We start from the raw sequence: 14111 nt of genomic DNA on the forward strand, positions 1-14111 counted from the left end.
AAGAAATAACAAAGTGTTGGTGAGAATAGGTAAAAGGAAACCCTTGTGCACTATTGGTGGGAATGTAAATTGGTGCAGCCACTATGGAAAAGAGTATGGAGTTTCCTCAGAAAAACTAAAAATACAACTACCAGATGATCCAGGAAATATCCACTTCTGGATATTTTTCCAAAGTAAATGACAACACTAACTGGAGAAGATATATGCAGTCCCATGTTTAATGCAGCATTATTTACATTAGCCAAGGTATGGGAACAGCCTATGTGTCCACTGTTGGGTGAACAGATAAATATTATATATATATATACACACACACATACATAAGTGCATGCACACACGCACACGCGCACACATACACAGTAAAGTATTATTCAGCCATGAAAAACAATGAAACCTTGCCATTTGTGACAACATGGATGGACCTTGAGAGGATTATGCTAAGTCAAATAAGTCAGACAGGGAAAAACAAATACCATATGACCTCACTTACATGTGGAATCTAACACAAAATAAAACAAAAACTAAGCGCATAGATACAGAGAACAGATTGGTAGTTGCCAGAGGCAGGAACTGGGGGTGAGGGGGGTGGCTGGGCAAAATGGGTGAAGGGAGTCAAAAGGTACAAACTTCCACTTATAAAATAAACAAGTCTAGGGGATGTAATGTACAGCATAGTGACGACAGTTAATAATACTACACTGAATATTTGAAAGTTGCTAACAGAGTAAATGTTGAAAGTTCTCATTACAAGAAAAAAAGTTCTGTAATTATGTATAGTGATACATGTTACCTAGACTTGTGGTGATCGAGTCACAATATATGTAAATACTGAATCATCATATTGTATACCTGAAAATAATATAATGTATGTCAATTATACCTCAATAAAAAATTTTTAAAGATAAAACATTATTTTATATCTGACAAGTCTGTATTGGATCAACTGTGCTGAACAAAAAAGGAAACATCTGGATTACCAAAAACCCACAAAAATCAATACACAGTTAATTTATAGATTCAAATTCCAGATAATAATGAACTGATATAACCAAAAAGCAAAAGGCAAAATTCCAAGCAAAAGATAGTACATAGAAAAAATTTTAAAATAATATACAGGGCTTCCCTGGTGGCGCAGTGGTTGAGAGTCCGCCTGCCGATGCAGGAGACACGGGTTTGTGCCCAGGTCCGGGAAGATCCCACATGCCGCGGAGCGGCTGGGCCCGTGAGCCATGGCTGCTGGGCCTGCGCATCCAGAGCCTGTTGCTCTGCAACGGGAGAGGCCACAACAGTGAGAGGCCTGCGTACCACAAAATAATAATAATAATAATATACAAGTGAAGTAAATAATAATATAAAAGGTTAAACTTCTCACAACACTTATTACTGTTTTGGTTATTTCCTTACCTGTGGATGTTTAATTTTATCATTTTCTTTTTGTCCACCTGAATCTGCCACTAGTGTTTTTCTTGTGTCTTTCTCCAATGGTATATATTTTGAATCTTCACCTTTAACTTTTATTTTATCAATACCCATTTCTGCTGTTGTCTTGGTCTTTCCCTCACTTTTAAGTAACTCCATTTCTTGATTTTGGAAATAGGCAAGTTGCTCCTTAGCTCTTTCAGCTTCCTGTTTTTAAAAAAGTAACTTTGTCAAGCATTATTTCTATGACATTTTCCTGCCAACATGACAACTTTCAGGAATCTTCATATATTCATGGCCACACTGGTTCTTAATTTTATTTTTACAGAGTTAGAGGAAACTAAGTTAAACCACTGGTATAGTCCATAGTTTAACAGATCCAAATTAAAATTAAAAACTATGAAGAAATCTCTTCTACTTAAAGGGCTATTTTCATATGCAAGAGGTTCTACTGGCCACTGTTTTTTAAGGCTCTAATTATAATACAGGTACAATAAAAGTTAATAAAATGCATACATTATACATAGAATGTACCCAAGATAATTAAGATTTGTAATGTCAAATAATAAAAGAAAATGTGAAAAGTAATTTATTTCTTCTAAAATAAATTTTTTAATGTCACTTTTAATATTAACAGAAGTTATTTGTATGAAAGAAAGAAAAAAGTTCACAGTCTCACCACAAACAGAAAGCTCACTGTTAACATGTTGATATATACTCTTTTTAAGTATTTCTAATTATAGCTAGTGCATATGTGTATATGTATTTTTAAACTTTTATCTAGATTGGATCATACTATACATAGAGGCATAATATGCTCTTTTCATTAAATAACGTCATAAGGTATGTTTTCATGATGATAAATATACATCCAAATCAGAATAGCTAACAGAAATATATTTTAATAATATACCTTAATTAATTTAGCAAATTTCTTATCAGTGGACATATTGGTAATTTTTAAAAAATTGCTATTAAAATTTTTCTATTCTACATACTTGTACAAAATCTTTGTACATTTTTTCTTTTTTTACAATAAATTTTTAGAAGTGGAATGGTTCACTGTAAAGACTATGTCTTTCCAAGACTTTTGTTATGTATTTTCTTCCAGAAAAGTATCAATCCATACTGACAATAGAAGTATGTGAAAGACTGCTCATTGCAGCATAAATCCACAAATATTGGTTATTTCTGTTCCTTAAATTTTTAACAAAATGGTAGGTAAAAAATATGTATCCCTCTGCTATTTTAAAATGCATTTATTTGATAACTAGTAAGGATGAATATATTTGTATGCATTTATTGACCATGTGTGTTTCTCAATTATGACTTGCCTATTTGTGTCCTTTGTCTATTTAGGAGGAAGAATATCCATATTTCCTGTAGATTTGTAAAAGATCTTGATATAAAACATTTTGTAAAGATTTTCCATTTACCTTTATATCTCATGAATTTTTTAACCATAAAAAGTTTTATTTTATATATAGCCAAATATATTAACATATTCCTTTATGGTATAATGCTTAGGAAGCCTTGTTCTAGCCAAGACATGTAACTGTTACTCAGTGTTTCTTCCAATATATTAATAGTTCATTTATTACTTTTGGATCTTAAACCAATCTGCAACTTATTTTAGTGTATTACATTAACTAGAAACCCAACAATGTTTTCACAGTAGTTTACTTTTGTGACTATTTTATCCTTCTATGAAAAAATTTTAATAACTAAAACTATAAACTATAAAATTACTATATTCATTTGAATCTGTTTCTGGACTTTTCATTCAGTACCAAATCCAGAACCACACTGCTTTAGTTATTGTGTTTTTATATTTTATATTGATTTTTGGATGAGCAAATCCTCCTTAATTGTTCTTCTGTGAAATCACCAGTTTCTTATCTCAATATATCCTATAATAATTATGCTAATTTCAAAAAAACCCATTTGTATCTAGAAATAAATTGCTTTAAGCTTATATATCAATTTTCTTTCTAGCTTACTGTTTTGGAAAGAATACATACTAAATTTTATTAATGTATTTCCATTGCATAAAATGAGAATACTTTAAACCTGGCAAAATAATACTATAGACCTATTAGTTTACAAAGTTAAAATTATTCATTTAAAAAGTTGTTTATAGATATTTTCTTCCCTTGTTAACAATTTCAAAGGAACATGATATCTTTTTACCTGTAAAGCTTGTTTCAGTTGTTCCCGAAGAACTCTGTTCTCAATTTTCAGAGCATGTGCTACTTCCTAGGATGTAATATGGGGGGAAAGTATTCATTGGTATTTTTGTTTTTATTAATTTATTATCATAATTATTACCTTTCTAAAGTGCATAGATAGCCAAGATGATGATTTGAGCATAAACATTTACTGCACACTTCTCAGGCAGAATGGTGGATAACTTCTGTAGCTATAGCTTCCTATTGATTTTCCATAGGAAAAGTGACCTTGAATCTACGAAATTATAACTACAGTAAACATTTCATTACTCCTTTTCTCAAGGCCTGAAATATTTAAATACAAATATTTCAAATTTTAAGAAAAGAAGCAACTCTACTCTTAACACAAAAGAAATATAGTTCTGATTTTGTGAGAACGAGTAGATTCTACTATGCATGGAAAGTCTCAAGAATTCTCCATCAGATGGAAGACAGTTTGAGGAACCGTATCTAAAATCCCCAGTTTCTTTCTTTCCTTTTTTTTTGATGATAGCCATTCGGACTGGTGTGAGATGATATCTCATTGTAGTTTTGATGCATTTCTCTAATAATTAGCGATGTTGAACATCTTTTCATGTGTCTCTTGGCCATCTGTATGCCTTCTTTGGAGAAATGTCTATTTAGGTTTTCTGCGCATTTTTTGATTGGGTTGTTTGTTTTGATGATATTAAGCCGCATGAGCTGTTTGTAAATTATGGCGATTAATCACTTGTCACATCATTTGCAAAAAAAAAAAGTGATACAAATGAGCTTATTTACAAAACAGAAACAGGCTCACAGACTTAGAGAACGAACTTATGGTTACTATGAGGGAAGGGTGGGTGGAAGGGATAGTTAGGGAGTTTGGAATTGACATGTACACACTGCTATATTTAAAATGGATAACCAATAAGGAACTAGCACAGGGAACTCTGCTAATTGGGAAAAGAATTTGAAGAATAGATACTAATTGGGAAAAGAATTTGAAGAATAGATACATGTATATGTAGCTGAATCACTTTGTTGTATACCTGAAATTAACACAATGTTGTTAATCAACTATACTCCAATATAAAATAAAAAGTTAAAAAAAAAAAAGTCCCCGGTTTTGATTCTGGTATAGCAGAGCAAGTTCCTACTGGACAAACCCTGCCACACATAACAACCACAAACTCTAAACAAAATACAAATATCAACACTAGAGAGCAAACAAGAGTAGGTAGATTCTTGAGAGAAGCTGACACTTGGAAGAAGGGAAAAGTCCTACATAAGATCCTTGTTTTCCAGCTTCTAATCTGAGGGCAAACACACTGAGCCAGGCAGAACCCTAATAGCTAATTAAAACAAACAAACAAACAAACCTGAGTTTTTAGACCTTACAAACCAGGGTACAGAGTTCAGGGCAACCACAGCCACTGGAAAGGTTAGGGGAAATCACACAAAGAAGGGAGCTGGAGACAGGGCGCCCCAAACCATTTGTACAAACTACGCAAATCTACCCCTGACCCCTTAAGCATATATGCATAAGGAAGATTCTAAACAGCCTAGCAAAAGCTATAAGAAATTAAATGTGATTTAAGCTGCTGCCTAAATACAGAATTTTCATTTTGCACCCAATCATGTTAATAATAAATTAAAGCAAAATAAATAAAAATAGTACCAATCATAAGAAGAATATAGCAGAATCCAGAGCTTCAACAACATGACATTCACAATATCCAAGATACAATTAAGAATTATTTGAATCTGAAGAAACAGGAAAATGAGACTTACTCTTAAAAGAAAAGAAAATTTACAGGGAAGGTGGTTAAAGATGGGGCACAGCAAGAGCCTGGACTTACCTCCTACCATGGAATCAGCAAATATATACCTACATACAGATCAGTTCCCTCTGAAAAGAACTTTAGAACTAGCCAAACAAGTGCTCCACAACGAAGAATAAAAAGGGACTATATCAAGACAGGTAGGAGAGGCAAAGAAACACTCTCACCAGAAACCCTACCCCCAGCATGACAGCACACTTTAGAGAGGGATCTCACCAGACAGGCACTTTTCCCAGAGGAGCAAGGGATGCTTCCCATATCAAGCACCCTGGCTCCTGGGATCTACACCAGAGAGAGGAACCCCTGAAATGCCTTGCTTTGAAAACCAATGGGGCTGACATCCAATGGTCCCACAGTGCTATAGAAAACTGAGAACCCCCTCCCCGCAAAGGGCTGACATGTGGTCTCACTCACCTGGAGACCCAGGGAAATAACAGCGGTCTGAAAAGTGTCATGATTATATGTGAAGGGGAGTCATTTTCAAATCTAAAAGCATCAGCTGGAGGGGTGGTGGACAGCAGAAACACTCCCCAGAAACAGAAGCACTGTCAGACACCATTATTGCACTCCCCACCTCATCTGCTAGCACAGGCTTACAGCTTGGATGCAGGGGTGAGCCAATCATGGCAATACCCCACTGCACTACTGAAGCCAGAGAGCTCCAGAGGCTGCAATGTTCCCCCACTCCCTGCCTAGGATGGACAGGAACGAATGGTCACAGCATTTTCCTGCAACCTAGCTAAAGTCTGCAAGTACAGGCAACTACTATACTCCCCCTTCCTCTGGCTGGGGCTGATGAGTGCAAGCAGTCATGGTATTTTCCCTCTCCCAGCCTAAAGCTGACTCAACACTCCCCTGCCCCCTAAGCTGAGGGTGGCAAGACTGAGAAGTCAGGGTCTAAACCCAATGCATGCACACAGACAAGGCACTCTCAATGCTGCATTGCTAAAGCCTGTGGGCAGGCAGTCAGGTCATTTTCCCATTGCCTTCCTGAAGCAAGAGAGCAAGACCCACCCCCTACACTCTCCAGCTACCCAGCTAAAGCCAGTGGGAGTACACAATCCACACAAGGGAAACCCCCTGATCACTTGGCCCCAGTGGCCCATGGGGCTGGTGTTCCTGAGTTCCATGGGACTGTAACTTGGAGACAGTTATTGGCAGGCCACCACCCTCAGCCTGGAGCTTCACCCTGAGGGACAGGCTTCAGGTTTACCACACTTTCGGAGGCTAAGGACACACTCCCAGGAAACGTAACCAGGGACACATCAGGTTTGTGTACCCCCTTGGCCTCACCCCTTGACAAGACTCCCGAGAAAGGAGCTTATATACTCATCAGGAGCTTAGCTTTTTGCAAATGTTGCCCAGGGGACACCTCCAGATCTCCTGGTCTGGAGACCAGCAGGGATTACAATTGTGGCCCCACAGCATAGTATATATCTGCACACTTTAAAAGCTACTACCTGAGGGCCTAGCATCCAATCAACCTGAAACTAGGTGTTAAATCAGATTCCTCCCCTTGGAACACTGACAGGGCATGGCACACCATCGATAACAGAAACACTTCAAGAATTAATCAAACAGCACCCCCCACAAAACCAGGATGGGTAAACGTTCTGAACCCTGCTCTGCCCATGCAGTAAACAGGCCACAACTTGGCCAGGCAAGGGCCCCAAGCTCTACCTAGCCCACACAGAGACCTAGCTACAACCAGGACAGGCAAGTGACTCAAACTCAAGCCTTGGTTGCATCACAGCTGGTGGATGCAGCCCACTGTGAGGGATGCCCATGAAGTGCCTGACTCCTGTGGTCAGGGAAGATTGCACTTTTAGGCCACACAGAACAGCTCCTACACAAGGCCACTCCTTCAAGACTGCAGGAGGTAGTTACTTCCCCTAATACCTATAGACAAACACAGAGAGACAGGCAAAATGAAGAGACAGAGGAATATATGTTCAACACTATAGACCAAGGCGAATCCCCAGAAAAAGGCCTTAATAAAACAGAGATGACCAACCTAAAAGAGTTTCAACCTAAAAGATTTTAAAGTAATGATCATAAAAAAGCTCACCAATTTCAGGAAAGGAATGAATGAGCATAGTGAGACCTTCAACAAAGAGACAAAAAATATAAGAAAATACCAAACAGGAAGTTATAATGAACTGAAAAACAAGCTAGATGGGTTCAACATCAGAATGGATGAAAAAGAAGCAAAAATAAGCAAGTAGGAAGACAAAGCAATGGAAAACACCCAGAAAGAGCAGCAAAATGAAAAAAGAATTTTAAAACGTGAGGATACCTTAAAGGACCTCTAGGACAACATTAAACAAAACAACATTTGCATTTATGGGGGTCCCCAAAAGGAGAAAAGGCCAGAAAAATTACTTGAAGAAATAATGGCTGAAAAATTCTCTAATCTGGGGAAGAAAACAGACATCCAGGTCCAGAAAACAAAGAGAATTCCAAATAACATGAACACAAAGAGAAACACACCGCTATACTTTGTAATTAAAATGGTACAAGTTAAAGATAAAGAGGAAATCTTAAAAGCAGCAAGAGAAAAGCAACTTATTAGGTACAAGGAAAACCCCATAAGGCTATGAAAAGATTTTTCAGCAGAAACTTTGTAGGCCAAAAGGGAGTGGAATGACATATTCAAAGTACTGAAAGAGAAAAAGAAACCAGCCAAGAATTCTCTACCTGGCTAGGTTATCATTAGGAAATGAAGGAGAGATTAAGAGTTTTACACACAATCAAATGCTAAAGAAGTTTATCACCATTAAACCAGCCTTAGAAGAAATGTTAAAGGAACTTCTCTAAACTAAAAAGAAAAGGAACTAATTAATAGTAAGAAAAAATATGAAAGTAAAAATCTCACCAGAAAAGGTAAATAAATAATAAAGGTAGTGGATGGTTGGTTCACTTATAAAGCAAGTACAAAGGATAAAAGACAAAAGTAGTAAAAGTAATTAAAATACAATAGTCAAGGGGTACATAGAATTAAAATATGTAAAATGTGTCATGAAAAAAATATAAAAACCTTGGGGGGTAGTAAAAAATATAAAGCTTTGGAATGTAACTCATAATTTACTATCAACTTACAAGAGACTGTTATATACATAGGATGTTATATGAAAACCTCACAGTAACCTTAAAGAAAAAACTTAGAGTGGATAAACAAAAGAAAATGAGAAAAAAAACTAAAACTAAAGAAAACAATCAAATCACATGAGAACAGAGAAAGAGAGGAAGAACAGAGAACTACAAAAACAGCCAGAAAACAATTAACGAAATGGCAATAAGTACATACATGTCAAATTTACTTTAAATGTAAAAGGACTAAACTCTCCATTCAAAAGGTATAAGGAGGCTGAATGGATTTAAAAAAAAACATTATATATGTGTCTATAGGAGACTCACTCAAACCTACCAAATGGAAGTGAAAGAATGGAAAAAGATACATGATACAAATGAAAACAAAGAGATAGCTGGGTAGCAATACTTACATCAGACAAAGCAGACTTTTAAAAAGACTGTAACAAAATAGATCAATCCAACAAGAGAATATGACACTTGTAAACTTTATGCATGCAACATAGGAGCACCTACATATATAAAGCAAATATTAACAGAAATAAAGAGAGATATAAACAGCAATACAATAATAGTAGGGGACTTTAATACCCCCACTTACATCAATGGATAGAAAATTCAGACAAAAATCAATAAGGAAACACAGGCCTTAAATGACACATTCAATCAGATGAACTTACTAGATATATACAGAACATTCCATTCAAAAGAAACAACATACATTCTTTCCAAGTGCACATGGAACATTCTCCAGGATAGATCACATATTAGGCCACAAAACAAGTCTGGATAAAAGTAAGCAGACTGAAAGCATACCAAGCATTTTTTCTGACCACAGTGGTATGTAACCAGAAGTTAATTACAAGAAGAAAACTGGATAAAAACACAAACACATGGAGACTAAACAACATGCTACTTCAACAACCAATGTGCCAATGGAGAAATCAAAGGGGAAATAAGAAAAATGAAAAACAACTTTCCAAAATCTATGGGACACAGCAGAAGCAGTTCTAAAAGGGAAATTCACAGCAATACAGGCCTACTTTAAGAAACAAGAAAAATCACAAATAAACAATATAACTTTATATTTAAAGGAACCAGGAAAAGAACAAACAAAGCAAAAGTTAGTAGAAGGAAGGAAATAATAATTATCAGTACAGAAATAAATGAAATAGAAGCTAAAAAAACCCATAAAAGACCAATGAAACTAAGAGGTGGTTCTTTGTAAAGAAAACAAAACAGACAAAACTTTTGTCAGAATCATCAAGAAAAAAAAGTGTGTAAATAAATAAAATGAGAAATTAAAGAGGAGAAATTATAATTGACACCACAGAAATACAAATAACCATAAGAGAACAGTATGAACAATTATATGCCAACAAATTAGACAACTAAGAAAAAATTTCTAGACACATACAATCTTCCAAGACTGAATCAGAAAGAAATAGAAAATATGAATAAACCAATTTATAATAATGAAATTGAAATAAAAATTCTAAAACTCCCAACAAAATTCCAAATGTGATGGCTTCACAGGTGAATTCTACCAAATGTTTTAAGAGTTAATACATATCCTTCTCAAATTACTCCAACAAATTGAGAAGGAGGGAACATTTCCAAATGCACTTTACAAAGCCAGCATTACCCCAATACCAAAACCAGGCAAAAACACTCCAAAAAAGAAAATTATAGGTCAATATCACTGATGAACATAGATGCAAAATTTCTCTACAAAATATTAGCAAATGAAATTCAACAATACATTAAAAGGATCATACATCATGATTCAGTGGGATTCCAAACAGAGATGCTAGGATGGTTTAACATCCAAAAATCAATCAATGTAATATACCACATTAAAAAAAAAAACAAGGAATAAATATTACATAATCGTCTAAATAGATGCAGAAAAGCACTTGACAAAATTCAACATTTATTTTTGATAAAAAATTTCAACAAAGTGGGTATAGAGAGAATGTACCTCAATGTAATAAAAGCTATATACGACAAACATATAGATAACATAATACTCAATGGTGAAAAGCTGAAAGCCTTTCCTCTAAGATAGGAACAAGACAAGGATGCCCATACTCACCACATTATCCAACATAGTGTTGGAAGTCCTAGCTAGAGCAATTATGCAAGAAAAATAAAGTAATCCAAATTGTAAAGGAAGAAGTAAAATTGTCATTATTTGCAAATGATGTAATACTATTATAAAAACCCCCAAAGACTTCACCAAAAAAACTATTAAGGTTGCAGGATACAAAATCAGTATATAGAATAACAAGCTATCAGAAAGAGAACTTAAGAAAACAATGTTAATTACAATTGCTTCAAAAAGAATATAATACCTAGGAATAAATCTAACCAAAAATATAAAAGACTCATACCCTGAAATTTATAAGAATGATGGAAGAATTTCCACAAATGGAAAAATATTCTGTGTTCGTGGATTGGAAGAATTAATATTGTTAAAATGACCATACCACCCCAGGAATTCAATGGATTCAATGTAATCTCTATCAAAATATCAATGGCATTTTTCACAAATAAGAACAAATAATTCTAAGATTTTTATGGTAACATAAAAGATCCTGAATAGCCAAAACAATCTTGAGAAAAGAAGAATAAGCTGGAGGTATCACATCCCCTGATTTCAAACTGTACTACAAAGCTATACTAATTAAAACAAGATGGTACTGGAGCAAAAACAGACACATAGATCAATGGAACCGAACAGAGAGCCCCAAACTAAACCCACACTTATATGGGCAATTAATCTATGACAAAGGAAGCAAGAATATACAATGAGGAAAAGACTGCCTCTTCAATAACTGGTGTTTGGAATACTGGACAGCTGCATGGAATAGAGTCAAACTGGACTATTTTCCACACCATATACCAAAAAATCCACCTGAAATGGATTAAAGGCATAAATGTAAGACCTGAAACCATAAAACTTCTAGAAGAAAACATAGACAGTAACCTCTTTGAAACTGCTCTTAGCCATATTTTTTGTATATGTCTCCTCAGGGAAGGGAAACAAAAGCAAAAATAAACAAACGGAATTACATCAAACTAAAAAGCTTTTGCGCAGTGAAGGTATCAACAAAACAATAAGGCTACCTACTGAATGGGAGAAGATATTTGCAAATGATATATCGGATAAGGGGTAAATATCCAAAATACACAAAGAACTCATACAAGTCAATATCAAAAAGACAAACAACCTATAAAAAAAATGGGCAGAGTACCTAAAAAGACATTCTTCCAAAGAAGATATACAGATAGCCAATCAGTTCATGAAAAGATGCTCAACATCACTAATCATCTGGAAAATACACACAAAAACCACAGTGAGATACTCCCTTATACCTGTCAGAATGATAATCAAAAAGACAAGAAATAACAAGGGTTGGGGACATCCCTGGCAGTGCAGTGGTTAAGACTCCACACTTCCACTGCAAGGGGCACAGGTTCAATGGCTGGTTGGGGAACTAATATCCCACATGCCGCACAGTGCAGCTAAAATAAATAAATAAATATATATATAACAAGGGTTGGCAAGGATGTGAAGAAAAGGGAATCCTAATACACTGTTGGTGGGAATGTAAATTGGTACAGCCACTGTGGAAAACAGTAGGAAGATTCCTCAAAAAAATTAAAAATAGAACTGCCATATGATCCAGTATTTTCACTTCTAGGTATTTACCCTGCCAAAAAAATCCACTAATTCAAATAATATATGCACCCCTATGCTCATTACAGCATTATTTACAATAGCCAAGATATGGAAGCAAACTAAGTGTCCATCAACAAATGAATGGATAAAGAAAATGCAAGATGAACACACACACATATATACACATACACAATGGACTATTACTCAGCCATAAAAAATGGAATCTTGCCATTTGCAACAACATGGATGGACCTAGAGTGTATTATGCTAAGTGAAATAAGTCAGACAGAGAAAGACAAATACCGTATGATCTCACTTATACTATCATCTAAAAAACAAAACAAACAGACAAAATGAAATGAAAACAGACTTGGATACAAAGAACAAATTGGTGATTACCAGGTTGGGGGGAGTGAAATAGGTGAAGGGTATCAAGAGATACAAACTTCAAGTTAAAAAATAAATTAGCCATGGGGAATGTTACATACACTGAAGGAATATGGTAAATAACATTGTAATAACTTTGTATGGGGACAGGTGGTTAATAGACTTATCATGGTGATCATTTCATAATGTATGTAAATGTGGAATCACCATGTAGCTCACCTGAAACTGTCATAATACTGTACATCAACTATAATTAAAAAAAAAAAACCCACAAACATACATATACAAATTGCTTCAGGAGAAATGAAAGGGGAAAAATAAAAGAACAGACCTAGGAATTATAATATTCAAATATCAGTTCCAGAGGGATAAAAAGAAGAAGAAAGATAATAATAAAATAAATAGGTAAATAAAACTTCCTTGAGATAAATTTTTAAATTTAAGATGTAATAAAAATTTCTAGACGTCAATGAGAAATAAGAGCAAGAAGTGGAGAGACGGGGTCCCAGAAACATCAAACTATTATACCCACCTGAAACCACTTACCCAAACTTTCAATGAGAGGAAAATAATATTCTATCTTGTTTAAGCCATTGAATTATATAGGATCTCTTTATATAGCAGTCCAGCCTATTCTCTAACTAATAAAGGTACAGAGAATTAAAATAACCTAGATGTAACTGAATTTTGTAAAGAGAGAAAATAAGAGGACAGAAAGAAAGGGAAAAAATATATACCCCACTGTGGTAGACTACAAATAGCCATAAATTCTCTGCAGTAGCTCCCAAAGGTGAAATCTATTTCTTCACCCTTGAAAACAGGCTAGCCTGTGACTTGCTTTGGCCAATAGGATGCAATGCAAATAGCACTATCTGAGGTCTGAGTTTAGGCCTCAAGAAAGTCTTCCAGCTTTGTTTTGTTCTCTTTCTACTGAGAATCCTTCTGTAGACTACCCAGGGCTGGCCTCCTGGAAGATAAGACTAAAAGAGGTCCTATCTGTCCTAGATGTCCCAGCTGGGATTCCATACATACCATGCCTGCCCAGAGAGAACACCTATACAGCCACTAAGAGAAATAATGACTATCTGCTATTTTAAATCACTAAGTTTTGGAGTAATTTGTTATTAAGGAAAAGCTGACTGGTATATCTAGCAATAGAAAATGTGCACTATGTCATTAGAACATTTACAAAAATTGAATATTGTGTTGGATTACTTCCATAAATGGCTGCAGACAATTTCTCCTACTCTATGCCACTCCTCCCCCTGAATATGGACTAGCCTAATGACTAGGACTTCCTTACAGAATAAGCTGAAAAAACTTCAAGGGTTTATAATCCCAGCCTGTAACAAGCTTAACTGTTTTTGCTTTTGCCTGCTTGGTTCCCAGTCACCATATAAAGAAGCTTGGGCTAGACAGGTGAATGACAGGGCAACAGACATGTGAGAAAAACTATCTTGGACATTTCTAGCTCTAGCTGAGCTCCCACATGAATGCAGC

General features: G+C 35.3%; 1 protein-coding gene across 1 annotated transcript in view; it reads right to left on the minus strand.

The window, feature by feature from the left end:
• The window catches only part of CCDC7 (coiled-coil domain containing 7), a 291607-nt gene that overhangs the window by 182311 nt on the left and 95185 nt on the right, over positions 1-14111 (minus strand). The window contains exons 14-15 of the mRNA XM_060161178.1: positions 3610-3675; positions 1405-1626 (exon numbers count right to left, since the gene is read on the minus strand). Of these exons, the coding sequence (XP_060017161.1) occupies positions 1405-1626; positions 3610-3675 (288 nt within the window). The remainder of the gene's footprint in view (positions 1-1404; positions 1627-3609; positions 3676-14111) is intronic.

This window comes from Lagenorhynchus albirostris, chromosome 1, assembly GCF_949774975.1.
Source record: "Lagenorhynchus albirostris chromosome 1, mLagAlb1.1, whole genome shotgun sequence".
Taxonomy (NCBI): Eukaryota; Metazoa; Chordata; class Mammalia; order Artiodactyla; family Delphinidae; genus Lagenorhynchus; species Lagenorhynchus albirostris.